At 48.4% G+C, this 23,728-nt stretch overlaps 12 protein-coding genes across 12 annotated transcripts; 8 read left to right on the top strand and 4 right to left on the bottom strand.

Annotated features, from left to right (window-relative positions):
* Positions 1 to 258: 258 nt before the first annotated feature.
* Positions 259 to 2,572, top strand: N7529_011952 (uncharacterized protein; the record flags this gene model as incomplete). The annotated part of the gene is made up of 2 exons (XM_057247478.1): positions 259 to 331; positions 387 to 2,572. 2 exons carry the CDS (start codon positions 259 to 261, stop codon positions 2,570 to 2,572), a joined length of 2,259 nt encoding a protein of 752 aa, XP_057092827.1.
* A 667-nt stretch (positions 2,573 to 3,239) lies between these two features.
* sey1 (dynamin-like GTPase SEY1) lies at positions 3,240 to 6,072 on the top strand (the record flags this gene model as incomplete). The annotated part of the gene is made up of 4 exons (XM_057247479.1): positions 3,240 to 3,388; positions 3,475 to 3,924; positions 3,980 to 5,724; positions 5,777 to 6,072. 4 exons carry the CDS (start codon positions 3,240 to 3,242, stop codon positions 6,070 to 6,072), a joined length of 2,640 nt encoding a protein of 879 aa, XP_057092828.1.
* Positions 6,073 to 7,028: 956 nt separating this feature from the next.
* On the bottom strand, positions 7,029 to 7,586 carry N7529_011954 (uncharacterized protein; the record flags this gene model as incomplete). The annotated part of the gene is made up of 1 exon (XM_057247480.1): positions 7,029 to 7,586. One exon carries the CDS (start codon positions 7,584 to 7,586, stop codon positions 7,029 to 7,031), a length of 558 nt encoding a protein of 185 aa, XP_057092829.1.
* A 1,002-nt stretch (positions 7,587 to 8,588) lies between these two features.
* N7529_011955 (uncharacterized protein) lies at positions 8,589 to 9,644 on the top strand (the record flags this gene model as incomplete). The annotated part of the gene is made up of 2 exons (XM_057247481.1): positions 8,589 to 8,796; positions 8,872 to 9,644. 2 exons carry the CDS (start codon positions 8,589 to 8,591, stop codon positions 9,642 to 9,644), a joined length of 981 nt encoding a protein of 326 aa, XP_057092830.1.
* A 751-nt stretch (positions 9,645 to 10,395) lies between these two features.
* On the top strand, positions 10,396 to 10,867 carry N7529_011956 (uncharacterized protein; the record flags this gene model as incomplete). Its single annotated transcript, XM_057247482.1, has 2 exons — positions 10,396 to 10,410; positions 10,463 to 10,867. The coding sequence occupies 2 exons, from the start codon at positions 10,396 to 10,398 to the stop codon at positions 10,865 to 10,867; spliced, it is 420 nt and encodes a 139-aa protein (XP_057092831.1).
* Positions 10,868 to 12,457: 1,590 nt separating this feature from the next.
* On the top strand, positions 12,458 to 13,128 carry N7529_011957 (MARVEL domain-containing protein; the record flags this gene model as incomplete). Its single annotated transcript, XM_057247483.1, has 3 exons — positions 12,458 to 12,493; positions 12,544 to 12,765; positions 12,835 to 13,128. 3 exons carry the CDS (start codon positions 12,458 to 12,460, stop codon positions 13,126 to 13,128), a joined length of 552 nt encoding a protein of 183 aa, XP_057092832.1.
* A 209-nt stretch (positions 13,129 to 13,337) lies between these two features.
* Positions 13,338 to 14,787, bottom strand: N7529_011958 (cation efflux family protein family; the record flags this gene model as incomplete). The annotated part of the gene is made up of 2 exons (XM_057247484.1): positions 13,338 to 14,411; positions 14,473 to 14,787. The coding sequence occupies 2 exons, from the start codon at positions 14,785 to 14,787 to the stop codon at positions 13,338 to 13,340; spliced, it is 1,389 nt and encodes a 462-aa protein (XP_057092833.1).
* Positions 14,788 to 15,135: 348 nt separating this feature from the next.
* On the bottom strand, positions 15,136 to 16,784 carry N7529_011959 (glutamine synthetase family protein; the record flags this gene model as incomplete). Its single annotated transcript, XM_057247485.1, has 5 exons — positions 15,136 to 15,166; positions 15,219 to 15,896; positions 15,946 to 15,998; positions 16,050 to 16,312; positions 16,364 to 16,784. 5 exons carry the CDS (start codon positions 16,782 to 16,784, stop codon positions 15,136 to 15,138), a joined length of 1,446 nt encoding a protein of 481 aa, XP_057092834.1.
* A 1,683-nt stretch (positions 16,785 to 18,467) lies between these two features.
* On the top strand, positions 18,468 to 20,052 carry N7529_011960 (aldehyde dehydrogenase family protein; the record flags this gene model as incomplete). The annotated part of the gene is made up of 4 exons (XM_057247486.1): positions 18,468 to 18,869; positions 18,926 to 19,398; positions 19,455 to 19,878; positions 19,939 to 20,052. The coding sequence occupies 4 exons, from the start codon at positions 18,468 to 18,470 to the stop codon at positions 20,050 to 20,052; spliced, it is 1,413 nt and encodes a 470-aa protein (XP_057092835.1).
* A 190-nt stretch (positions 20,053 to 20,242) lies between these two features.
* Positions 20,243 to 20,503, top strand: N7529_011961 (uncharacterized protein; the record flags this gene model as incomplete). Its single annotated transcript, XM_057247487.1, has 1 exon — positions 20,243 to 20,503. The coding sequence occupies one exon, from the start codon at positions 20,243 to 20,245 to the stop codon at positions 20,501 to 20,503; it is 261 nt and encodes an 86-aa protein (XP_057092836.1).
* Positions 20,504 to 20,725: 222 nt separating this feature from the next.
* N7529_011962 (oxidoreductase, short-chain dehydrogenase/reductase family) lies at positions 20,726 to 21,677 on the top strand (the record flags this gene model as incomplete). The annotated part of the gene is made up of 3 exons (XM_057247488.1): positions 20,726 to 20,775; positions 20,832 to 21,380; positions 21,437 to 21,677. 3 exons carry the CDS (start codon positions 20,726 to 20,728, stop codon positions 21,675 to 21,677), a joined length of 840 nt encoding a protein of 279 aa, XP_057092837.1.
* A 55-nt stretch (positions 21,678 to 21,732) lies between these two features.
* On the bottom strand, positions 21,733 to 23,399 carry N7529_011963 (Zn(II)2Cys6 transcription factor; the record flags this gene model as incomplete). Its single annotated transcript, XM_057247489.1, has 2 exons — positions 21,733 to 22,560; positions 22,611 to 23,399. 2 exons carry the CDS (start codon positions 23,397 to 23,399, stop codon positions 21,733 to 21,735), a joined length of 1,617 nt encoding a protein of 538 aa, XP_057092838.1.
* Between the last annotated feature and the right edge of the window lie 329 nt (positions 23,400 to 23,728).

Consider the following 23,728-nt stretch of genomic DNA (forward strand, 5'->3'; position numbering starts at 1 on the left):
GGACTTCCTTTACCGTTGATTCTTCTAAGCTTTATTTGTATGATTACGTGGGATTAAGTTGAGCTGGTCCTCTATTTCAAATTTTCCTTTTCTCGAGGCGTCAGCTTGTCATTTCATCTGAAGACCATCTCTCGCCACTGTACGATGATGCTCCACTAACTGCATACAAACCGATTTCTCTTATCTGATTAGCTCCTCGGTTTACCAATACGACACACATGCTCTTATACGTTCATCTTTTTTGTGATTGTGGTCAACATGGATTCCTGGGCAGACCTCCAAGGACCGGCGCGGAAGAGAATGAGAAAAGGCACCAAGAGCTGTACAGAGTGTATGTATGGAAAAGAGCTATTATATTCAATTATACTAACACAAAGCTATTATAGGTCGGCGACGTAAGATTCGATGCACATTCCACCCTGATCGCCCGAGCATTTGTAATGAATGTCGATCCAGAGGAATGCAATGTGTCGACCAAGAGCATACTATCATCACCCCTCCGCTATCGGGATCAGGTTCCCAGCAAGCGGAACAGCCATACAGTCTCCGAGAGCGAGTGACTCAGTTGGAGAATATTGTAGAGGGTTTGACTAAACGATTAGACCGACAGAGCACAATTACCCCACCTTGTGAGCGCCATGATGCAACTCAACAGGCGCAATGTATAACAGCCCACTCAAAGCCACTGGCGACTGAACCAGACGAACTAGGCCCATCCAGTGACCAGATTCGAGATGCACCCGTTCTACAACTTTTCGACAACTATCTCGTCAGTCGTCAAGAGGACTCATCAAGCAATGATAAATTTACCGGCATCAAGGATATGTCGCCAAAAGCACAAGCCGTTCGAGCAGAGCTCTTATCTCTCCTTCCTCCCAGAGAAGACATGAACAAGATCATCAATGCATCATTTCATTGGTTTGTGTGGCAGGATCACTTTCCGGAGCTGTTTGATCGACGTGAAAACAAAATTAATATCACTGATCGTTGTTGCGATGAATTGGTGGCCCCTGCCGAAGTCGCAAAAGCGTTGATGTGTTTATGCATTAGTGCAGTCCATGCACCACCCGAATTCGATTGGCGCACGTTGAGTGTGCCATTTGAACCGGGTAGGTTCCACAATCAATGTGTCGATGTGGTAGACCATTTGATTGTGCGCGACGATGAGTTTGCGGCTACCTTGCCTGGCATAGAATCACAGATGCTGCTTTCCAAGATTCACCTAACCGAAGGCCGGCTCAGAAAAGGCTGGCTGGTAAATCGTCGAGCGATTGAGTTTGCCCATCTAGCTGGAATGCACCTCTCAACTAAGACGAAAAGGCCGGGAGATACACTCTTTGATCGACGCCTAAAAATTTGGTGCTCACTCGCCACCTCGGATCGATCATTAAGTCTGATTCTGGGTCTGCCCTATGGAATAGCGGAGGCATTTTTTATGCCACAAATAAAACAACGCCTCAAATCAGATATATCGGCTCCGGAGAGATACCTTCTGCGCATTGGCATTACAACGGGGCATATGGTGGATCGTAACCAAGATCCATCCAAAATGACCCTCGCAGCAACAATGAACTTGGACCAAGAGCTGCAAGATTCTTGGAAATCAATGCCAAGTCATTTCAGGGCTGCAGAACCTTTTCCGAATGAGAAGTGGGAGCATTACATCGAGCGAGTCCCCTTGCAATTTATGCTCAAGCTACTGCGGGCACTTCTCCATCTTCCTTTGATGTTGAAGTCTCCAATCGACCCTCAATTTTATCCCAGTCACTGCATCGCGCTTGAGGCCGCGAGAGAGGGATTAGTCCTCTACAAAGTTCTTCGGTCCACCACAAAACCTTACTTAGGCAAAATGCTGGACTTTTTGGCTTTCACGCTAGGTCTGCTTCTGATCATCCACCTAGAAGGCTATTCCGACGAGACCCCTGATCACAGCATGGAAAAAGATGAGGAAGACTGGGCATTGGTCAAAGATCTCGTCGAGACTCTTCGTCGGGCGGCAACAGAGCTAGGAGGCTCAGTTGCTGGCGAGTCAGCAAACATTTTAGGCGCCATTTTTGACACTAAAAACTTCAAAAAGGACAGACACAACTTTTCAGGCTGCAAGATCACCGTGCCATACTTCGGTACTATCACAGTAGGCGCAGGCACCAAGTTCTCCAGGGGTGCTACCAAAAGTAAAGATCAAGCATCCACTGTGACAGATACGCCTGGAACGGAAGCTTCTTTGACAGGACAATGTCCTACCCAACTCTATACACCGCCAATGTCTGATCCGGAAGGTTCATCTGCAAGTGCAGATTCCATGAACCATAGTTCCCTCACACCAAGCATGGGGCCTGGATACCCGGACAACCCGTGGCTTCCAAGAAGTGAGGTACCCCAGAGTGATGCACCCGCGAATCCGTACATCGGTATGGAACTCAACGCCTTCAGTGGACTATTTGATGATTTTGGTCAATATATGTGGCCGAATCCCAACGTTGACCTTGGACTCGACCAGGGCTGGGATCTGAACTGGTTCGATGGAGTGCCACCGTCAGATATTCGGCCTCCAGGAGTGCCTCCGCCTTGAATCACATATATTTCCTTTTGGTGTTTATTGGAAACCTGTATATTATGATAATCTATAACGAATCTCCCATCTGTACGGTAGAAAGCGAAATATAATTCGGCGGGCACCTGTATCTCAGCCCTCCACCTCTTCTTTATATTATCTTTATTCTTATCAACTTGATACTGCATTATGGACATATCTTAATTGACTCAAAGGAATTTTCTATGCCCAGAATGATCCGCCACTTTCGCCTCTTCTGCCTCTTTTTCAAGGGCTGATGCTGTTCCTACCGTCAGATCGCATCACCTATAGAAGATGTACTGGCACAAGCTAGACGCAATAAAAATGACTGAATAGTATCTTAAATCTTGCGCTCTGGATGAAAAGAAGCGATAAAGATGAAGTCTTGTGTGGTCTACGGAGTAGGTGTGACGTTGCGGGCCCAATAGGGGGTTATGTAATGTTTGGAGGACACTGACCTCGGGATCATCTCCATGACATTGAACTCGTGTGAAACGACCGTGTGATCCCTGTTTATTCCAATTTTCCCTGTGATTGGTCCCTAGCTTCCTTTTTAACTACTTTTTGCATGGTCTCTTAGTCCTCAGCCCTCAGTCCCATCTTTGCTCTTTCAACTCCCTGTCGCCACAACACCTCCCCCCACATACAGAGCACTGAGATCAATATGACCGAACGACGCCCCTCGGGGTTGGAAAGGAGTCCAACTGCGCCATCCATCATGTCAAATGGTCACTTTGCTTCGGTTGGCGCCGAAGGCGACGCCGCCTCCTACAAGCATGGCGTGCAGGTAATTGATGGGGATAAGGAGTTCAAGTATGACCAACCTTTACACAGATGATCCCTAGCGCGCCCGGATACTGTCTCTTTTGCGGTCTCTAATTCTAACCGCTTCATTATAGTCCTAACTTGTCCAAGTATTTGTCCCTTGAGAATGTTACGCCGGCTGGTTTTAACTACCATCTCATCTCTGTGTTCGGTTCGCAGTCCACCGGAAAGTCAACACTGCTCAACAACCTTTTTGGAACCGAATTCTCCGTGATGTCCGACCAGGAAAGACGACAAACGACCAAGGGCATCTGGCTGTCGAAGAACAAGAAGCAGGGCGAAATTGGCGCAGCCGAGCGCATGGCAGATAACATTTTGGTCATGGATGTTGAGGGAACCGATGGCCGCGAGAGAGGCGAGGATCAAGATTTTGAGCGCAAGAGTGCGCTGTTTGCACTTGCGACAAGTGAGGTCCTTATCGTCAACATCTGGGAGCACCAGGTGGGATTGTACCAGGGAGCCAACATGGGATTGTTGAAGACCGTGTTCGAGGTCAACTTGCAGCTGTTCTTGAAGGATAAGCAGTATGTCTTCCTCTTTGTTTTGTCTCTTATATCATATGTGCTAATATCTCTGCAGTACTACTCACCGTTCACTGTTATTCTTCGTCATCCGTGATTTCATCGGCACAACACCACTTAAGAACCTGCAGAAGACATTATTGGAAGACCTCGGCCGTCTCTGGGACACAATATCAAAGCCTGCTGGCTTCGAGAAGGCATCAATCCACGACTACTTCGATTTCCAATTCTATGGACTTCCCCACAAGGGTTACCAGCCTGAACAATTTGTGGCAGAGACGAAGAAGCTTGGTCTACGTTTCCGAGAAGGTCACCGGGACTCTAACAAGGTCGCGCTCAGGGGCGAGTTCTCCGAGGGTGGTGTCTTCCTGCCAGAATACCACCGTCGCATCCCAGCTGACGGCTTCTCCCATTACGCGGAAAGCATTTGGGACCAAATTGTCAATAACAAGGACTTGGATTTGCCCACACAACAGGAGTTGCTCGCACAATTCCGTTGTGATGAGATTCTGCGCGAAGTCATGATTGGATTCGATGAGGTGATCGTTGCGTTTGAAGACAAACAAGCTGAGGCGGTCCGTCTTGGTGCACCCGAGGTTCTCGGCGGATTGGGTGTGGCCATGCGCGGTGCGCGCTCCAAGTCCCTGAAGAGCTTTGAGACGGAAGCCAGCAGATACCACAAAGGTGTTTACCAACGGAAGAGTGCCGAGCTTCAGGGCAAGGTTGATACCCGCCTCAAGGCACTGTTCCTTGGTCAGCTTTCAGCAGCCCACAAGTCCGGAATTCGCGATTTCAGTGATTCCGTCACGGCCACCGTCAAGGATGGTCAGAAGAAGGGCAATAGCTACGACTTTGCTGAGATTGTTTCGAAGCAAGCCCAGGCTGCGATTGAAAAATTCGAGCAGGTTGCACGTTCAACCGTGGTTGACGGCGCTTCCTGGAGTAACTATAAACAAGAGTTGGGCTTGTACCAAAAAGAGTTGGCTGAAGTCAGTGCGCGACTGCGCCGCGATGAAATGAGACGTTTGGCTACCCGTGTAGAGCGGTGGGTGCAATCTCGGCTGGGCGAATCAATTGGCATTGAGTTCAACGCCCTGGGCTCCGGAAGAGCTGGTGGTGGCGCTCCCGAGAACGGAGAGAAGCCCACTGAGAAAGATTTCTGGGACCGCATCTGGAATCTGTTCGAAGATACTGTGCTGGACGCCGAGCGCAGATTCACGGATCGTGCTAGCAGCTTCGATGCCAGCCTTGATGAGGTTGATGTTGGACTGTGGCGTCTCCGTCGTAAGTCATGGGGCGTGCTTCGTGCCAAGATCGACGAGGAAATGACCGAGGGCAACCTCCTTCTCAAGCTTCGTGAGAATTTCGAGGACAAGTTCCGCTACGACGAGGCCGGTGTGCCGCGTATCTGGCGCCCAACAGATGATATCGAGGGAATTTATACTCGTGCCCGTGAGTCTACCTTGACCGTGATTCCTCTTCTTTCCCGATTCCGTCTGGAGAAGACTACTGCACCGCCCCCACTTGACCGATGGATTGGACATACCCCTAGCACCGCGACATCTGCGGATGAAGAGGATTTGGCACCCATCGGAGGCGTGGATGAAGACGAAGGCAAGAGCCTTGAAGAGGAAATGACAATCCTCAGTGACTCAAAACGCCAAGAGCTCACTGTGCGGTTCAAGAAGGCCGCGGATGGCGTCTACGTGGAGGCTAAGCGGAGTGCCATCGGCGGTATGACTCAAGTTCCTTTGTATTTCTATGGCCTGCTGCTGGCCCTGGGCTGGAACGAGATTTGGGCTGGTGAGTTTTCTCTAATGAGTAATCTTCGAATTTATGCTAACTTATTCTTTAGTTCTCCGCAATCCAGCCTACTTCTTCCTGCTATTCGTTTGCGCCATCGGAGCGTATATCACCTATACACTCAACTTGTGGGGCCCAATGCTGAAGATGACGGAGGCTGCATCTGCGCAAGCTTTGGTAGAAGGCAAGCGCCGCTTGCGGGAGTTCCTCGAGTCTTCCGACACTGGCCGCCAGGCGATTGCAATGTCGGCTGGCGAGCGGGCTGGCCCGGACCACAGGCAAGAGCATGAGATGTCCGATATGCAGAAAGGTGGCTCGAAGGCCGCTGATGACCTGGACGACATGTAAATTTTGGCTGTACTGCTTACTGCTTTCCTGGCGATCGTCCTGTACTTTACTTTATGGTAGCTCTTATATGCATACTACATGAGCTTTTGAATATGACTTGTTGGAATGATAGATAGGATCATATCAGTTTCTAGCCATTAATCTTTGTTTTTTTTTTAAAAAAAAAAAGAAAAGGTCCCCCTCATCTCCGCGGCGAGCACGGAGTATATAAACAGAAAGATCTCTATGGCCACATTCTAGAGGAGATTTTTGCAAGTATCAAATCAACCTGTGGACGAAAATTACCTACTTTTCGACTCGTCATTATAAATTGAACTTGAGAGAACTCGCATAGGTCACAAGAAATTCTAAAAATTTAGAAAAGTATGGACGCAAAGCTAGAAGGCTATAGATAGTTGAAAACAATGTAGCTTGCATCTCATGTCGGATATGCTAAAATTGACACAGCATAATTTGACAGCACCAACAGAACAATCACCAGCTCTTCTTGTGCTCAGAAGAAACGTCCTGGACTTCGGTATATAGTGTCGTACCGCAGACTTATATTTTCAGCTAGAGAGAAAGGTAAAACAAAAGAAACCCTGCTAATGGAAACACTGACATCGAACGAGATCTAACGGCCCCATTGTTGGGAGTTGGCGAAGCAGTGGCGGAGGACGTTGCACTTGCTCTCTTACCTGAGGTGGCGCCATTTCTGTATTTATCGACAACAAATTGAGCCACCTCATCCCCATAGTTCTGGATATACTTCGTGTGAGCAGTACCATTGAAATATGGACCCAAATCGCAGAATGGGTCGCCGGCATCACAGTAAGCTCGAATGCGGCTACCTAGTGCCTCACAGGCACTAGTGTCTGGGCGATAGAACAGGCCATTGCCGGTGTTATTCCAGTTGCCATGTATATAGGAAGTGTCGTTTCTCTGCGAAGGATCGCCGAAAAGCACAACGGAAATGACTAGCAGCTATTAGCCTCGTCGACAATGAACAGATGTTTTGCAAGCTGACCATTCTTAGTGAGTTCCTTGGCCAACGGTTGTGACAGAGCAAAGATCTCTTGTACTTGGGCTGGGGTAATGGTTGAGTTCTCTGTTTGTTCCGCGCCCCAAACGTAAGGCATTCCACAAAAGTTGTTGGAGGTTATTTGAGCACCCTTGTGGCATATCAGCATCCAACTCCGCAGGGAATGATAAGACGTCTCTACCTGAGAATACCCGAACCATGCCATCTTTGACTCTGGGCAGGCCTTTGCGTACTTGGTTATGGTCTTCCTGACAAGCTTGGTGCCGTTGGCTACAGACAACATGTAGACGGGATCGTCAAAAGTCGCAGGATACAGTATCGGATGAATTTTGGATCCATCGATCTGCTTAGCGATATTATCAACCAAAGCTTTTGTTTCACCGAGCTCCGTAGCCTCCCCGGTTCCACGAGAAACAAACATTTGCAGTCCATGGGCACATTTAATCGTTGAGCTCTGAGCAGACCCAGCTACCGCGCCGATAATTCCAGCCATTACTATATGAAGTAGGCAGTGCATGGTTGTAAGAGTGCTCCGTAGTGGGAAGATTAGTAAGGGCAATAGACTGATGATGTTAGAGACGAATTATTTGGACTGTGATAGAGATGGATTTACTCGCTCTCTTATACACACTCAGCATTTGAAGGAGCTCCCCAAGCCACGAGCGGTATACCTAGGTATTCGATGAATGCATTGCATCTTTCGATGCCAAGCACTGGTCAGCCTCTTGACTAGTTATAGCACTGGTCCCATAAGATGCCCAAAGGGGAATCATTGTGCGCCGCGGTTGCTGTGCAGTAGTGCTGACTACCAGCCAACCATCATGTATTATACACGAGGCCAAGAGAATGCCAAGCTCAGTATTTCGTCAGCCACATATATTCTTATAGTATACTGGACCAAAAAAGACAATCCGCAGCGCAACCACATCGTAGAAATTCTGCCTGGTCTCAAAAACGGAAATGCCCAGGCACTTCCTAGGTAGGGCTGAGTATAGCCTTGTCCTCATTCTCACTTACTGGGCTGTAGAGCATAGAGGCGACAGTTATGGGTCCAACACCACGAATTCAGATCGGTCACCGAGAGCTCAAGTAACGTTCGTTACAGTATAGTTGGAGGATCCTAGGCTATTGATAGAGAATTCATGCTCGGCGATCATGCATGAGGCATGATTTCAACTAGCTTATACAAGCTGACAATCATGAATTTTTAGTTGACCCTATGTGACTTCTAAATCCTCATTTTAGTTCCATGTCTACCACACACTTGGATTTTGGTGAACCGTTTTGATATTTTGAGTCCTAAAAAGGCGATTGTTGATGGGCGCCAGATTGGGCAATTAGCTATTGCGGGGTACATCATTCAAGCGGGGGTTCTTGCCGAGTCAGCGGAATGTATATAATCTGCTTTGTTCCACCTTCGATGCCAGAGAGCCGGCGATATCATATATCGAGCTCTTCACTTCAAGCTACTTCGAATCGAGACCTATCCCTCACGATGTCCGGAATTCCTAATCTCCCAGACACGTTCGATGATCTCCCCGACAAGCGCCGATTCTGGCCTGGAGCAGCAGGATCAGAGGAAGAGGGACTAGGCATGCTCCGTCTCCTCACCCCAGAATTGGTTGCGCAAGCTGCACGAACACAAATTCAGACTGGCGAGCGCGTTTGTCTGAATTGGAACATGGAGAATCTGAGCCCACCAGGTAAACAACACTCATCTCGGAATGAATTTCCCTTCATGTATGTGTTCTAAGTACTGACCAGCTTCAAAAACACAGGGTTCGGTCGTAAGCCATTCGAACATCGGGTGAAATGGGTTGCCGAGGGCGTTGCATTCGACGACGAGTACCACTTCAACCCACAACAATCCTCCCAATGGGATGGACTCCGACATCACAACGCGCCAGCCCCAACACCAGAAAACAAAGATAGACGACTCTTTTACGGCGGTACCACTGCGGAGGAAATCCAAGATGAGAACTCGTCGCGCATTGGAATCGGGTTCTGGGCGAAGAAAGGTATCGCCGGGCGCGGAGTTTTAATTGATTACGTCTCATACGCGGAGAAGAAGGGTATTAGCGTGGACGCGCTCAGTCGACAAGAGATCTCGCTGGATGAGGTATTGGAGATCGCGCGCGAATGTAATATTACATTCCAGAAGGGCGATATCTTTTTCCTGCGCATTGGCTTGCCCGGGACGTGGGAGCGGATGTCTGCTGAGCAGCGCGTGACGTATAGCCAACAGGCGATGCCGCAACATGCGGGTATTGAGCAAAGTGAGCGTGTGTTGCGCTTTGTGTGGGATAATCACTTTGCGGCTGTTGCATCCGATGCAATTAGCTTTGAGGTTTGGCCGGCTTTGAACCCTGAATTTGATTTACACCATCATCTTCTTGCAGGATGGGGGATTCCTATTGGGGAGATGTTTGATTTGGAGGAGCTGGCTGCGACATGTAAACGGCTCAATCGTTGGAGTTTCTTTGTTTCGAGTAGTCCGTTGAATTGCTCCCGGGGTGTGTCTAGTCCACCTAACTGTATGGCGATTTTCTAGGCGTAAACTCCCAATTTAAGAATCAATCTATGGCTTCTAGACCTCTAGACCTGCTTCTATAATTGCACATAACCAATATATTAGATTTGGCTGGTATAAATCCACTAATTGGAATGATTGCCTTGGACATGTATGTTCTCATCCCAGGACTAACCATTTTGACCACAAGACCATTAATGAATCCGTTTAAAAGAAAGGAATCTTAATTTGTTTATTAGTCAAGATGGGCCTTCGTGCAAGGTTCGGTGAGCTGCCCTCGTTTTACTACCCCTTCGGTGAGACATTCAACCGCCACAGGGTATGTCGTGTTGCCCCGATGCTACCCACAGAGCCAAGGCCCTCAGACAAATGAGCAGGGGAAAGCATTCGTCCGGGTCCTTGACTGCAGACCCTGTCTCCATTCCTGAGGGAGATCAACATTGACAGCCCGCCAAGCTTGTATTTACCTCCCAGATCACCACATTCCAACCCTTTGGGTTTCAACCCCTCCAATACTTTTCTTTGGAATTTCTCAATACTTACGTTTGAATTGGATTCCTGCATTCCTTATGCTCAATTGGGCCAATTTTGGCAAAGACCATGTTTACCAACGATCTTCGCGTGCCATTGCTTGAGAGCTACTTAAATGCCGGAAGATGCTCGCGCGGGCTGATACCCCTCGTACGACTCATTCATTAACGACACTTTCCGTAAAGCCATTCCAAGCCGGAGAACCACTTTCATTCAAGAAACTCCACAATCCTTGGCCAATATGCACTTCACTAAGGTAAACACATCTGATAAAGATATCATACCGAGAGAAGGCTAACGCTGTCCAGACCCTCGCCTCTGTGGCCGCTTTCAGCATGACTGCTTATGCCGCTCTCCCCGTTGCCAGTATTGAGTTCCTCTCTTGGGAATCGTGCGATGTCGGCGCTCCCGCCCTCGGCCAGTCCAAGTTCTCTGCTGATGTGACTGCCACCCCCGTCACCTGTGACAAGACCACCGTCAACCGTGACTGGAGCATCGATAACTACTCTTTCCGCGCCCGCCTTGACACCAAGGATGCCCTGTTTTGCAGCGGTGTGGCTATCTGGAACAACGATGGTTGCTCCGGTAGACCCGATCACTTCCTTCCCTTCAACTACAGCCCCATCGCTGAGGGCGAGTGTATCCCTGATATCCTTGAACCTGGCTATGTTTCCGTCAAGCTCATTTGCGAGGGGTATCCCGAGGGATTATAGATGTGATTTGATGCGCATACGATGACTCTGGATTGCAATGTGGATTCTATGAAGGCCTTGGTTTGGCAGTGGATACCTACTCTCTTTTAGTGTCTTCTCTTTTGTCTGTTTACTTTAATCTAATCTACGGATCTCCTTGGTGTGACTGAGAATTTCTGGACCATAGTTTATAAGACATGATGGCTCAAGGCTACTGGGAGTCTATAATTTACGACACATGTTACCGCAACCATATTTGGCACATGCATTTCCTCACGAAAGGACTAAAATCTTATAGAGAACTTCAAAATTTACATAGTCTTCAAGAAAACAATCGATGATCTTCATTGCATACCAATCTGGCATTAAATCACCTTACATAAAATACTTCGCAAATGGTTGATATAGTTGATATGGTCCACGGGTTACATATATATATATGTCCCTAGATTAGGTTCCTAGGTAAAAATGTATATGGTTGAGGACAAAGTAGCCGACCAAGGCCCCTAATTATGGCCTAGGGCACCATCTGCGAGTTTGAAGTGGCCATGGGAGATATTGTAGGGTTGGGGGCGATGGTATTCTAGCAGGAAAGAATCCTCCCTACCTACCATCCATCGCGTACAAGAATAGTCGAACACATCATTAACTTGCCCGTTCCTAGTTATAAGTTTAGACCATAACCATGCAGTACGATATCGGAGACAGGGTTGATGGAAATTATAACCTTGGAAACAAGGCTTCTGTAGGCAGCCAAGTAAATAAATGAATACGACGTTTTAGATGGATACTATATAGATAAATTTAGCCCCAGGCTTCCTTCAGCCAGGATTGATCGACCAAGGACAACATTAAAAGGATTCCTGACCCTCAAAGTCAAGGACCCATCCACGGATGGATCTACAAAACATTGACTAATAATAATGATTTACTCTTGACGATCGCTCGTCACTTCACATTGATCCACTTTCCAAGGCAGATTTTAGGCAGATTTTAGGGGCGTTTTGAGCCGTTTCATCATCAGGATGCGCGTCGATTCTAGATTAGATGTCCGCAATTACGTTGTACAGTGCGGTTTCAACTCTGCTATACCTCGAGATCTCTTGAAACAGCTAGTTCCAATCTTTAATTATTCACACATATACTATACCGATAGAAGACAAGGAACATATTCACGTCTATGACGGAGATTCTTCGGACACGAACATAGAAATTTATCAGACGCCCCATACCCCCTGCAACTAGGCATAGGAATATCACCGGGGCAAAGACTCTTTTTTTTTCTAAAAAAAACCCTTGGAAATAATGTCAAATGAAGTCTCTAGAATTGGTTAAAATGATCACTTAATTGATGCGCTGGTGCTGGCCCCTAAATAAACGAGCCCTACGGCCCCCGGTCACTTTTAAACTTTGAATTTGCGGCTCAAACACGCAAACTATGATGCGTACACCGGCTGTGCTAGCGGGCTGTGAATTCGACAAGCCGATCAGGGTCAATAGTGAATCTGGGGTTGTGGATAAATCTCCTGCCAACCCCCTTCAGGGGGTTTTCACTTTATCTCAACTCCTCCTTCCCCCTACTTTAAGCTTACCCAAGCTTAAGTATTCAAAATGATCTCATATGCCATCGGTGTCCGAGTCGCCCAGGTAAGCTGTTCTACAATTGATACTATGAATGACTCCTAACATGAGCGCAGTTGCTCTTCGCCATTGTGATCCTCGGTTTATCTGTTTCTCTGGCAAGGGGGCAAGTCATCGAGTCTGTACCTTCAGAAACTGTCTATGCGGCTTTTGCAGGTGGCCTCGGCATTGTAGCTGCGCTACTTGGGTTTGCTACAACATCTGAGAGCTCTGTTAATAAACCTCTTACCTGGCTTGTGGACGGCGTCAGTGCCCTGGCATTGCTGGTCGGTGGTATTGTGAGTTTTCCCGATATCCCTTTTTGGAAAAAAGGGATGAAAACTAACCATTTGTACTTCGATGTAAAGATCTTTGCTGTTCGACTACGTGGAACCAGATGCTCAAACTGGCTCACTACATATCACAACGTGTTACTTTGCGGCGGGTGTGACTATGACGCGTCAGGTATCCGCTCAAATTGCTGGTATGGCAGTGACCAATTGAAGTCCAGGTGTGGTTCTGCTATCGCCGATACCGTCTTCATGTTCTTGGCCTTCGTCATATGTATTGCTGCGCTTGTCGAAACAGACGCCAGAGGAGCCAACCGTGGCTGGAGGACAATCTGGAGAAGGCAAAGGGTGGAGCTGAAAGCTGATCAATGATGCTTTTGCGTTCAAACTCAACAGACGCATTTAACGACCATAGAATAATTTTCCTTAGATACCCTTTAATACCAATCAGCTTTTGCTAGGAACTTTTTGCTCAGAATCATGCGAAGTGAATATTCATTTTGTACAGGGTATGCTTTAGAATGGATACATATATGCAAGCGTGGAAACCTATACAACAGTCGTTGGAACTGAAGAACACATTAGGTAGTACGCTCGACCGTAAACTGGAGAGATACTTCCCATTTTTGCCCCCCTGCACCATAACCACCGCCCAATCTGTTGCGGACCAAGCTGGTTATCTTCTCCCGTAGTCGAGCGAGATTATCATCAGTGCCACTGACCCGCAGCTTGAGGTTGGCCATACACAACCCGTAGTGGACCTGCCAGAATCGGGCGTCTTCAATGCCAATCATAGCAGGGTCGGCTTCGATATCTTTGATGACCTCAGATACTCCTTGACCGGAGTACGACATGAGAAGCATTGATCCTAGAGTCTTTACCAAGCGCACACCGAGGAAACACATTGAAAAAGCGATGGTTCCCGATAGCAGCTTATCGAGCCAATCATATATGCGGATCGAGACCAGGGGCAGCAACAACAGCAGCGTCGAGCAAGATAGTGTAAGGAAGTGGGAAGGATTGCTCAGAACGGATGGGAGAGACTGAATGTACCCAAATCGCATGGCCTTGCCAATGCGCGCATGGTTCTTGAGTCCTATTGCCGACACCAGTGTCGAAGATATAGCAAGCACGGCAGTAACATCCACACTACCCAGCGAAACCCGATCATGCTCGTGTGGGCGGTGAGGCTCATGGCCGGACTTCTCGAGGAAGTGTTGCAAGTTGTGCGAGATGAGGTCCAGCCCCATAAACAGAAGAAGCACAGCCATTGCGAACCCAGCCAGAACCTCGGCGCGTTCAAGGCCGAACGGGTGGCGAATACTCGATCTTTTCCACACTTCGAAATTGCTCAGCACATCTACCGCCACACACAGGAGTGCGCCGAGTGAATCGAAGAGAATCAAGTGCGATAAGGCTGTCATGGCCAGAGACCCGTGGGCTGTCCAAAGTGTGTATGCCGCAATGAACATATGGCAGAGACTCCACCAGAAGCGGGTTTTCTGGTCTTTCGACATGCTTGATCTGCATTCTTTCAATGTTGGTATGGGAAGGGAGTTCGGGAGAGCGAGGGGTGCGCGCGGCGGAGGCTCGAGAAAGATCTGATGCGATATGCTACTGTGTTTGTACTTGTGGCCACGACGTTGTCCAATGTTCTGCAACATAAAATACATTAAAAATACCACTCAGCATGGATACAATTGCGACTGGACTCACCGATTTGATGACCGGGCTTTTCGCCATGACAGCAGTATCAAAATTGAATGGCCCAGCGGGGGTCGTCTCGCTCGAGCCATTCTGAATCGGTGTTTCTGCACCTTCAGGGGAAGTCGCCAAATTGAAAGAAGATCTAGTTGGACTCAAATGGTCTCTGCTCTCAGCATCCATGATCCCTTTCGGAAACGAAGCCTTCAGCGGCGATAGGGAATCGCGACTGATTGATATCCCTGAGTTGATTGTGGAGGCATATTGATCGTCGGCGGGTGGGGTGGGGGTGCGCGGGGGAATAGGGATAGGGAGATTCGAAGCCATCGCGCTGACTTTGCGATCTGAATTCGGTTGGTTGATTCCTATGTACACATGTGTAGGATGGGACTGGCATGAACCAGGAGATCTACCCCGTGTTTCTGCCTCATCACGTGGGCGGCCTCAAGGTACCGTGGATACCAAAAACACCCTAAAGCTTTAGCGTTGTTCCCCTATCTATTGCCCTGATGATTGGCCCATTTGGTGCTATTGGTACTGAGGTGCTTTATGTGCAGGTCTGCATATCGATCCCAGCAGCTTACTACGCACTTAAATCTTATTTCATATAAGCCTACACCCTGCAGACATGAACGAAATCAAAGGACTCCATTGGCTGTGATATAGTTTACAAGTTTACACAATTTCAATGTACCGCTTGACCTCCCTGCAGATGTGTTAGCCATGAATCAGCCACAAGAATGTTATTCCAGACTTACCAATCGGTCACTGCCTCTCTCCAAAGACCCAGCTCATGTTGTCTCGTCGCAGTGAAGAAGTCCACGAACTCTCCACTCAAAAGCTCCCTCGCAATGCTATTCGGAGCAGAGAACCGATCCAAAGCCTTGTCCAAGGTATTAGGAAGCAGCTCTGGGCGTTCACCTGCTTTGCGTGTTGACATTGGGGGAACTGTGATTTCAAGCTTCTTCTGTACACCCCTCCAGCCAGCTGCAAGGATGACACTCAAAGCATAATGAGGGTGGAGGTCAGCTCCAGGGATACGGACCTCAAATCGCGTGGCACCAGGCTTGCATACTGGCGGTGTGATCAGACGAATTGAGGCAATCCGGTCCTCAAGTCCCCAGCTAATGTGTACTGGCGCCCAGTAGTTCTCGACAAGGCGCTTGTATGAGTTAACAGTTGGCGCAAACATGGGCATGATATCCGGAAGAGCTTCTAGAAGTCCAGCAAGGAAGTGCCGTCCAGTATCGGAGAGGTGTGCAATGTCCGACCACTGGGGGTTTTCCTCTGGTGTGTCTCTTGCGAACAGGTTCTTGCCGCTCTTGTCAGCAAGGGAAATGTGAACGTGTCCGGAGCTTCCTGGCATGCCCTGCATAGGCTTGGCCATGAAGCACGGGGTGACGCCGTGGTCCATTCCCAAAGATTTGGTGAGAAGCCTGTCGATTCGGTTAGACCTAGAAACCTTATATGGGCCGTGCAACTCACTTGAACATTGCGACTTTGTCTGCCATTTCACTGATCTCGCAAACCTTCAAGGCCTGTGCAACAAGTTGTCAGATACGCTCATTGTCATCGACTGGGGAACATACTGCTTCATACACACCGGGCCCGCCCTCAGTGTGCCAGCCTTCAATCCCACAATTGATCTGAGCAGCAGTGTTGAAAATATCGTAGAAGTATTTCTTGTTGGCAACTGGCCGTGTTGAGCTATAGCAGAACATGCCAGCAGTAATTGGTCGGAGGGCACCGGGCGAATTCTTCTCCAGGAAGGTAGCGAGGTTAGGATGTTGGGAGCCTGCACTTCCATATCCGTCCTCGGAGGGGGTTTGGAAGTTCATAAATTCAAGTTCAACTGCACACAATCAGCATAAGAGCTTTCTCAGTTAGGATCAATGTATCCTACCTCCAGATAAAGCATGAATTCCTTTGCCGGCAAGCTCATCGCACAGACTCCTTAATAGACTTCTTCCATCTGCAGAGACTGGAGTTGTATCATCAAGGAATCGTACTAAAAAGAAAGGAATGTTTTCTTCCCAAGGCAGACGGCGGAAAGAGTTAAGGTCCGGAACAGCCAGGAAATCAGCATAACCTGCCTCTGGAGGTGCGACCCGCGCGTCGGTTGTCCATAGCATATCATGCATATCCCAACCAAAGAGAGCAGAGCTAAAGCCGAATCCTTTTTCTGCAATCCCAAGGAACTTCTCCTTTGCCATCACTTTGCCACGCAGGACACCATCGCTGTCAATGCCGGCGACTTTGACCTTGATGTCATCGGCCAGAAGTTGGGGAAGGGATTCAACAGTGATCATGGTGGGCGTGATCATTCTCAGGTAATTGAACAATATGAAAATTAGAAGAAAACAATTGAGTAGAATTGAAATTGGGAGAAACACTCGGCCGCAATAGCTTTATACAATTGCGAGAAGTTGCGGGCCCTTGATGTAGCGGGGGTCGAACTTGTGGACATCATTAATCCCGCGCACCTTTGGTCAACAATAATCCCGCGCAGTGTTAATGATAGCCCTGGAGCGCGCATTCTGACGCGCAAAGCAGATGGAGCTATGACCGTCCGATAACTTCGCGACGGAGATGCTCCGCGGTCCGCGCTGTAACTCCACTACGCGCTTATCGGCGCACTATCGAAGTACATGAGGAATCTCATGAGGAATACATGAGGCATGAATAAAGATCACCGTCGATTCATATTGATGACTACAATCAGCAGGGACTAAGACAAGATTTGGATATGTACACAGCACCAAATTACATTCGCCTCCACGTCGCCATTCTCGTGTGCGATACGCCTATCAAACCGGTTCTTACAAAGTATGGCGACTACTTTAGACTGTTCCAGGAGCTTTTGAGACGGGGTTTCAATGACTTGGACCTTTCTGAGGAGAAGTTCAACGAAATCAGAGTGGAATTCAGTGAACATCAAATGGTCGGAACTGATCGATTTCCTTCTCTCGAAAACATCGACGCTGTGGTCATAACTGGAAGCAGTAAGTCATCATGCACAAGAGTCCGTTATCATAACTAAGCGAATTTGTTAGAGCACGATGCCTGGGCTGATGATTTGTGGATTCAAGGTCTCACAACCTATGTGCGAGAGACCATTTTGACACTCAATAAACCGGTTGTTGGAATCTGCTTCGGACATCAGATTTTGGCAAGAGCACTCGGTGCACAAGTAGGAAGAAACGAGGCTGGATGGGAGGTCTCAGTGGAGGAGATGGCTTTGACTGAGGTCGGCCGAGGACTGTTTGGAAAAGATACACTGGTGAGTTCCTGTTCAAACAAGTAAGCCCCGAAGGAGATTACGCAGAACTCTGACTCTTTGCAGAGCATTCAACAAATGCACCGAGATATAATCTTTGAAGCCCCTCCAGCTGGGTGTGTAAATCTTGCGACAAGTGAAAAATGCGGAGTCCAGGGTCTATACTTGCCCAACAAAGTACTGTCAGTGCAGGGCCACCCAGAGTACAATGAAGGCATCATGTCCTGTGTACTGGAAGCCAGGCATGAAAGTGGGGTGTTTGATGACGAGCTTTATAACAATGGCTTGTCTCGAGCGGGAAATCCCCACGATGGGGAGTTGATAGGATATACCATGGCAAAGTTCATATTGGATGCGAAGACAGAAAAGAAAAAGTAGAGAGCTAGTATGGAGAATGTAATGACATAGCCAAATACATGTACGAACCATCTGACGTGTAGATTAATAGCTTGGATGTCACATACGATATAAGCAAGACACCCAAAAGGATTTTATAAAACAGTCCGCAAAAAAAAGGGTGATGATAATTCGTGTACTATCATGAATTATAACCATTGGTTCTACAAATAACAGCCTACTTACTGACTGCTTCAAGATAAAAGTGGAATCTAAAGAGTTAGCTGTATACTCCGTCCGATACGGATCTGCAACCGCGGGCTCCGCGCCTATAAAACCCACCTCTCCCCCCAATTCCCAACCCACTTCACTGCATAAACCTCCAACAACCAAAATGTCAAACCAAATCCGCACAATCAACCCCGCGACCCACGAGGTCATATTTGAGCAACCTGGCACTTCCCTGGAAGATGCCATCAAAGTTGCCGCGGCCTCAAAGAAGGCCTTCGAGTCGTACCGGACTACCCCACTAGAGGAAAGAAAGAACATTGTGAAGCGAGTCCTAGACATTGTTGAGAACAATCGCGATGAACTGGCCAATGAGCTCACACTCCAAATGGGTCGTCCTATCCGCTACTGTGCCAGCGAAATCAACACAATGCGTCTTCGCGCAGAGTACTTGATGGATATCGCCGAAGAAAGTCTGTCGGATCTACCTGGTCGGGCTGAGGCTGGGTTCAGACGATCCGTGAAGCGAGTTCCCCTTGGACCGGTTCTTATCGCTGGTGCTTGGAACGTAAGTATACATCGATATTGAATTCCAGTCTCGAGTCTCACTGACATAAATTAAAGTATCCGTATTTGACTACTGTCAACGCGCTCGTTCCCGCTCTTCTGGCTGGTAACAGCGTGATTCTGCGCCCTTCGCCGCAGACCCCACTATTCGGGAACAAACTGCTCGAGTTCTTCACCGAGGCAGGACTCCCCTCTGACGTTCTTCAGATTGTTCAAATTGGAAACTTGGATGTCCTCGATCAAGTCGCAAAGATTCCTGAAATCCAATCTGTCTCCTTCACAGGGTCAACTGCCGGTGGTATCCGACTGAGAGAGGCCACTGCTCGCCACATCAAGCCGGTCAATCTCGAACTCGGTGGTAATGACCCTGCCTATGTTCGACCAGATGTCGATGTGAAGCATGTCGCCGAGCAGCTGGTCGATGGCGCTATCTTCAACTCCGGACAGAGCTGCTGTTCTATCGAGCGGGTTTATGTGCATGAGAAGGTCTATGATGAGTTCTTGAGTGCTGTTCAAGAGGAGCTTAAATCGTGAGTATGAGTAGTCTAAAGAAAGAAGGATTATAATCTGACATTCCATTCTCTAGCTATAAACTGGGAGATCCGAAGGATCAAACCACAACTACTGGCCCTGTCATCTCAGCACAAGCCGTTGAGAAAATCAACTCCCATGTGAAGGATGCTCTTGCCAAGGGTGCTATCAACTCTACTCCCGAGAACTCCAGTTTCCAGGTGGAGAGCAACCCCCACACGCAGAAGGGCAATTTTGTGGCTCCCATCGTCTTGACCAATGTCAACCACACCATGGCTACCATGAGGGAAGAGACATTTGGGCCTGTGATGCCCATAATGAAAGTCTCCAGTGATGATGAAGCCGTTGCATTGATGAATGACAGTGACTTTGGATTGACTGCTAGTGTTTGGACGAAGGATATCGCTCGCGGAGAGGAGTTGATCGATCGCATTGAGGCCGGCACGGTGTTTATCAACCGCTGCGATTATCCAAGCCCAGTAAGTTGATCGTCTATATGATTTGGATCTAATTAATTGAGTGCTAATGTCGAATCTCAGGATCTTGCATGGACTGGCTGGAAGACTTCTGGGTTAGGCTGCACTCTTGGCCCACGAGGCTACGATGGATTTACTAAGTTGAAGAGCTATCACATCAAAGATGGTTCATCCTAAGTATATAGTTACAATTAAAATTGACTATTTCCATGTTTTATCGTTTTGAAACCAATCCTCGTAACTTTATCGCGGTTCAAAGTATTTAAGCTATCCATACCTCACTACAACCAGGATCCTCATGCTGAGATGCTCAAATACAAAGACGACATCACCAAATCGCCCATTCATGCCTTACTCTTGAATAACTATGAAGTTCAGCTCCATATCGCTATCTAAACATCAGCCGCCCTCGAAGTTGATCAACCGCCCCACACCGCGGTCCCGGACCGCGCTGCCCCAATCCCGAGAGCGCGGCAAAGATACCACAAAAGCACCGAGCAGTTCATGCACCCAACACACTAATAATTTACCTAACAGCTACCCCTCGTGCCCCGCAGAGCCAGCTCATCATCGCATGGCGGGGTATCAGGAGCGCGATAAAGCTTTCGAGACCGCGGGTGTGGATTGAGATAGGTATCTGCAAGACAAATGGTCACGGGTGACTTGTGGACGCGGTGGTTGGGTTTTCGCATGTGGACTGGAGGATGGGGGTTGTTCCGGGTTGGAGATTAGAGCTATAAATTTAAGAATCTGGGGTCCTGCGCTCTGTTGTTGAAATTACTCTCAATTGTTCCACCTATACCCATACCCATCTGCTTTTTTTCCACCTCTATAATCGCTACAGATCAAAATGGTCGGCAGACTCGAAGGCAAGAATGCCATTATCACCGGCGCGGCTGGGTATGTTCCAAGCACCTATCATACATAATGGAATGTGAAACTAACAACCAAAAAAGCGGCATCGGTCTTGAAACCACAATCCTCATGCTTCGTGAAGGCGCCTCAGTCCTGATGACCGATATCAGCGAGGAAGGTCTGAACAAAGCCCTCGCCAAAGTAAACACTGTCGTCCCCGCCTCCTCCCGCACCGGAAAGGTCGAAACGAAAGCCGTCGATGTCTCCAACGAATCGCAGGTCGAAGCCGCCGTCGCACACCTTGATTCCTGGGGCGGTCTCGATGTCATCTTCAATAATGCTGGAATCATGCACCCGAAAGATGGCGACTCCGAGGAGTGCCCCGAGGATATCTGGGACCGTACGATGAATATCAACGTGAAGGGTGTTTGGTTCGGCTCCAAGCATGCTGTGCGTGCTTTCAGGAAGCATGGCAAGAAGCGCGCTAGTGTTATTAACACTGCCTCTATGGTTGCACTGGTTGGTGCTGCCACGCCGCAGTTGGCATACACTGCTAGTAAGGGTGCTGTGTTGGCGATGACGAGGGAGTTGGCGATTGTGCACGCCCGTGAGGGATTCAGATTCAACTCGCTTTGCCCTGCGCCTCTCAAGTATGTTTATCCTTTTCTTTCAAATTGTGTTGATCAATAACTGACGTTTTGCACAGCACACCACTTCTGCAGGATTGGCTTGGTGACGATAAGGAGAAGCGCTTCCGTCGTGAAGTGCACTTCCCGAGCGGTCGCTTCGGCGAGGCAGTTGAGCAGGCGCATGCGGTTATTTTCCTTGCTAGTGATGAGAGCAGCTTCGTCAATGCCACTGATTTCGTTGTGGATGGTGGCTTGACAAAGGCTTATGTTACGCCCGAAGGGCCTGCGACGGAGGCACCGAAGAACTTGGCGTCATAGATAGACATGATATGCTAAATTGTACATAATATGAGTAACAGAATGACGATCAACATCACGCGAATGAAATCCATATTTGGTTTTGCTGCATTGCCCGACAAATATTCCATGGCCCAGCCTCAGATGCGGGTAATTGCCACATTGCCTCGAGAAGGAGGAGTGTTCGATGCATATTACCCAGACCAAATTTCTCCGTCATTTCATTCAATCGCCCTCGTAGCCGTTCTTGCTGGACGGGGTTGAGGAGGCATGAGCCTACCAACGCGATCGGCCAACAGAGACCGGAGTTGATACGCGCGCGGGGCGACAAGTCGTTAAGATAAGACATGGCTTCGTTAACTGCGTTATCCACCAAGCCCTTGTACATTCCATCTGTGGTGTATCGGAATCCACCGAGGGAGGTGTAGAGGTAGATGAGGATGGCTTGTTGAAAGATCAGACCAGCAAGGTGGACATCCGTCGGGACATTAGGATAAGGCGACCAGCGCAAAACCTGTGCTTGGATAGATGCGAACATGGCAATTTCATCGGCAGTTGGAACGACCGCCTGCGAATCGTCCATTATCCACTGTCGGCCGAGATCGAAGATGCACGGGATCAACAGCAAGAGTTCCAGCCAGCAGCCGCACAGATTGCCTACATATTGAGTTCGCAGCAGTTCGCGCGACCGTTCCTCAAGATCAAGGTTCAGGAATAGTTGCCCACTAAATCGGGCATCGATTGAGATCATGCTCACGGTCGCAGTGTATGTGTAGTATTCGATGACGAAGTCTTTTAGATCGCGCGGCACGGCTGAGTCACTTTGTGCAAGCAGTTTTACTAAGAGGGAGTTTGCCGCGGACAAGTGATCGAAAATTGTTCCGTTCATGTCGCCCTTTGCTGTCTGGTTTTGTGTCAGCCGAATCAACATACGTGTCTGTAGAAATTCCATACCTCAGTAAAACACATTAAAAGCGCTCCGACCAGGAGCATGAGAGGGTTTGACTCTTTCCCATCGATAAAATCGGTCACTCCTCGGCGGAAGTGTTTAAGAGCTTTGCTGTAATGACTGTGGGCGATTGTATCGGAATCATCCCGCGATCGAAATGCACGGTGAGCTGCACTTTGAGTAATGACCAGCTGTAAGAGCAAGTCACTAGAAAATGCTAGAGGCACAATCTGCACAAGAAACGGATTGACAGGCGTTGAGCCATTTGCCATGCAATCGGCCGTTGTGGCGAGGTAATGGCTAAGAAGCTGATAAGACTCGGCGTCGTAACCAGGCAACATGGACAGGCTGCGCGGCAGCACAGTTCCCATGGAAATAGATGCCATAAGAGCATCACTTGTGTTGGTAATTGGAGTAGATGTTGAAATGCGACGTGCTTGATTTGTTTCCTGCATTGGGTCTTCAAACTGGTCTCCGGGGATCATGGAGTGACCGGCACTCGATGCAACAGAAGGCGCTCGTTGCGAGAAGGGACTCCCAGCGATAACATTGTCATCGAATGGTTCGATGCTTTCCAAAAGGCTCGGTCGGCGCTCTTCAGGGGTTTGTGCCGGTGTGTTTCTTTGGCCTGAATCTCGCCGCCCAGGCACATCTGGCCACTGACAGCCCAAATCATTGCGCCGACAACCACCGCAGATAGGGTGCTCCTCGTCGCATTTCTTCTTCCGTCTTCTGCATGTTAAACAACCCGTCCTTACTCGGACTATTCGCTGTATACGTCGCTCTGGTGGCATAACTCAAGGTTGGAGAAATCAATGAAGGACGTGAGAATAATCATCGCCGATCCTAAGACCGAGACACTAGACACCCGTCCACTGATAAGAAAATGTGGGGTAACACGCTTTAATTCGCGCATCTCTACCCCCTCTCTTCTTCTTTTCTTCTTTTCTTCTTTTCTTCTTTCCGTCTATTATCTTCTTTCCTCTCTCTTCTCTCTTCAAACCTCCAAATAGCACCAGCTGTGGTACTTTATGTCGCTATCTTCAATGAAGGTGTGAATCAAGGTATATACAAAAACTGGGCGATCTTTATCGATGGATACAAAAAGACAATCCTCAATGCT

This window comes from Penicillium soppii, assembly GCF_028829465.1.
Source record: "Penicillium soppii strain IBT 18220 chromosome Unknown utg000010l, whole genome shotgun sequence".
Lineage (NCBI taxonomy): Eukaryota > Fungi > Ascomycota > Eurotiomycetes > Eurotiales > Aspergillaceae > Penicillium > Penicillium soppii.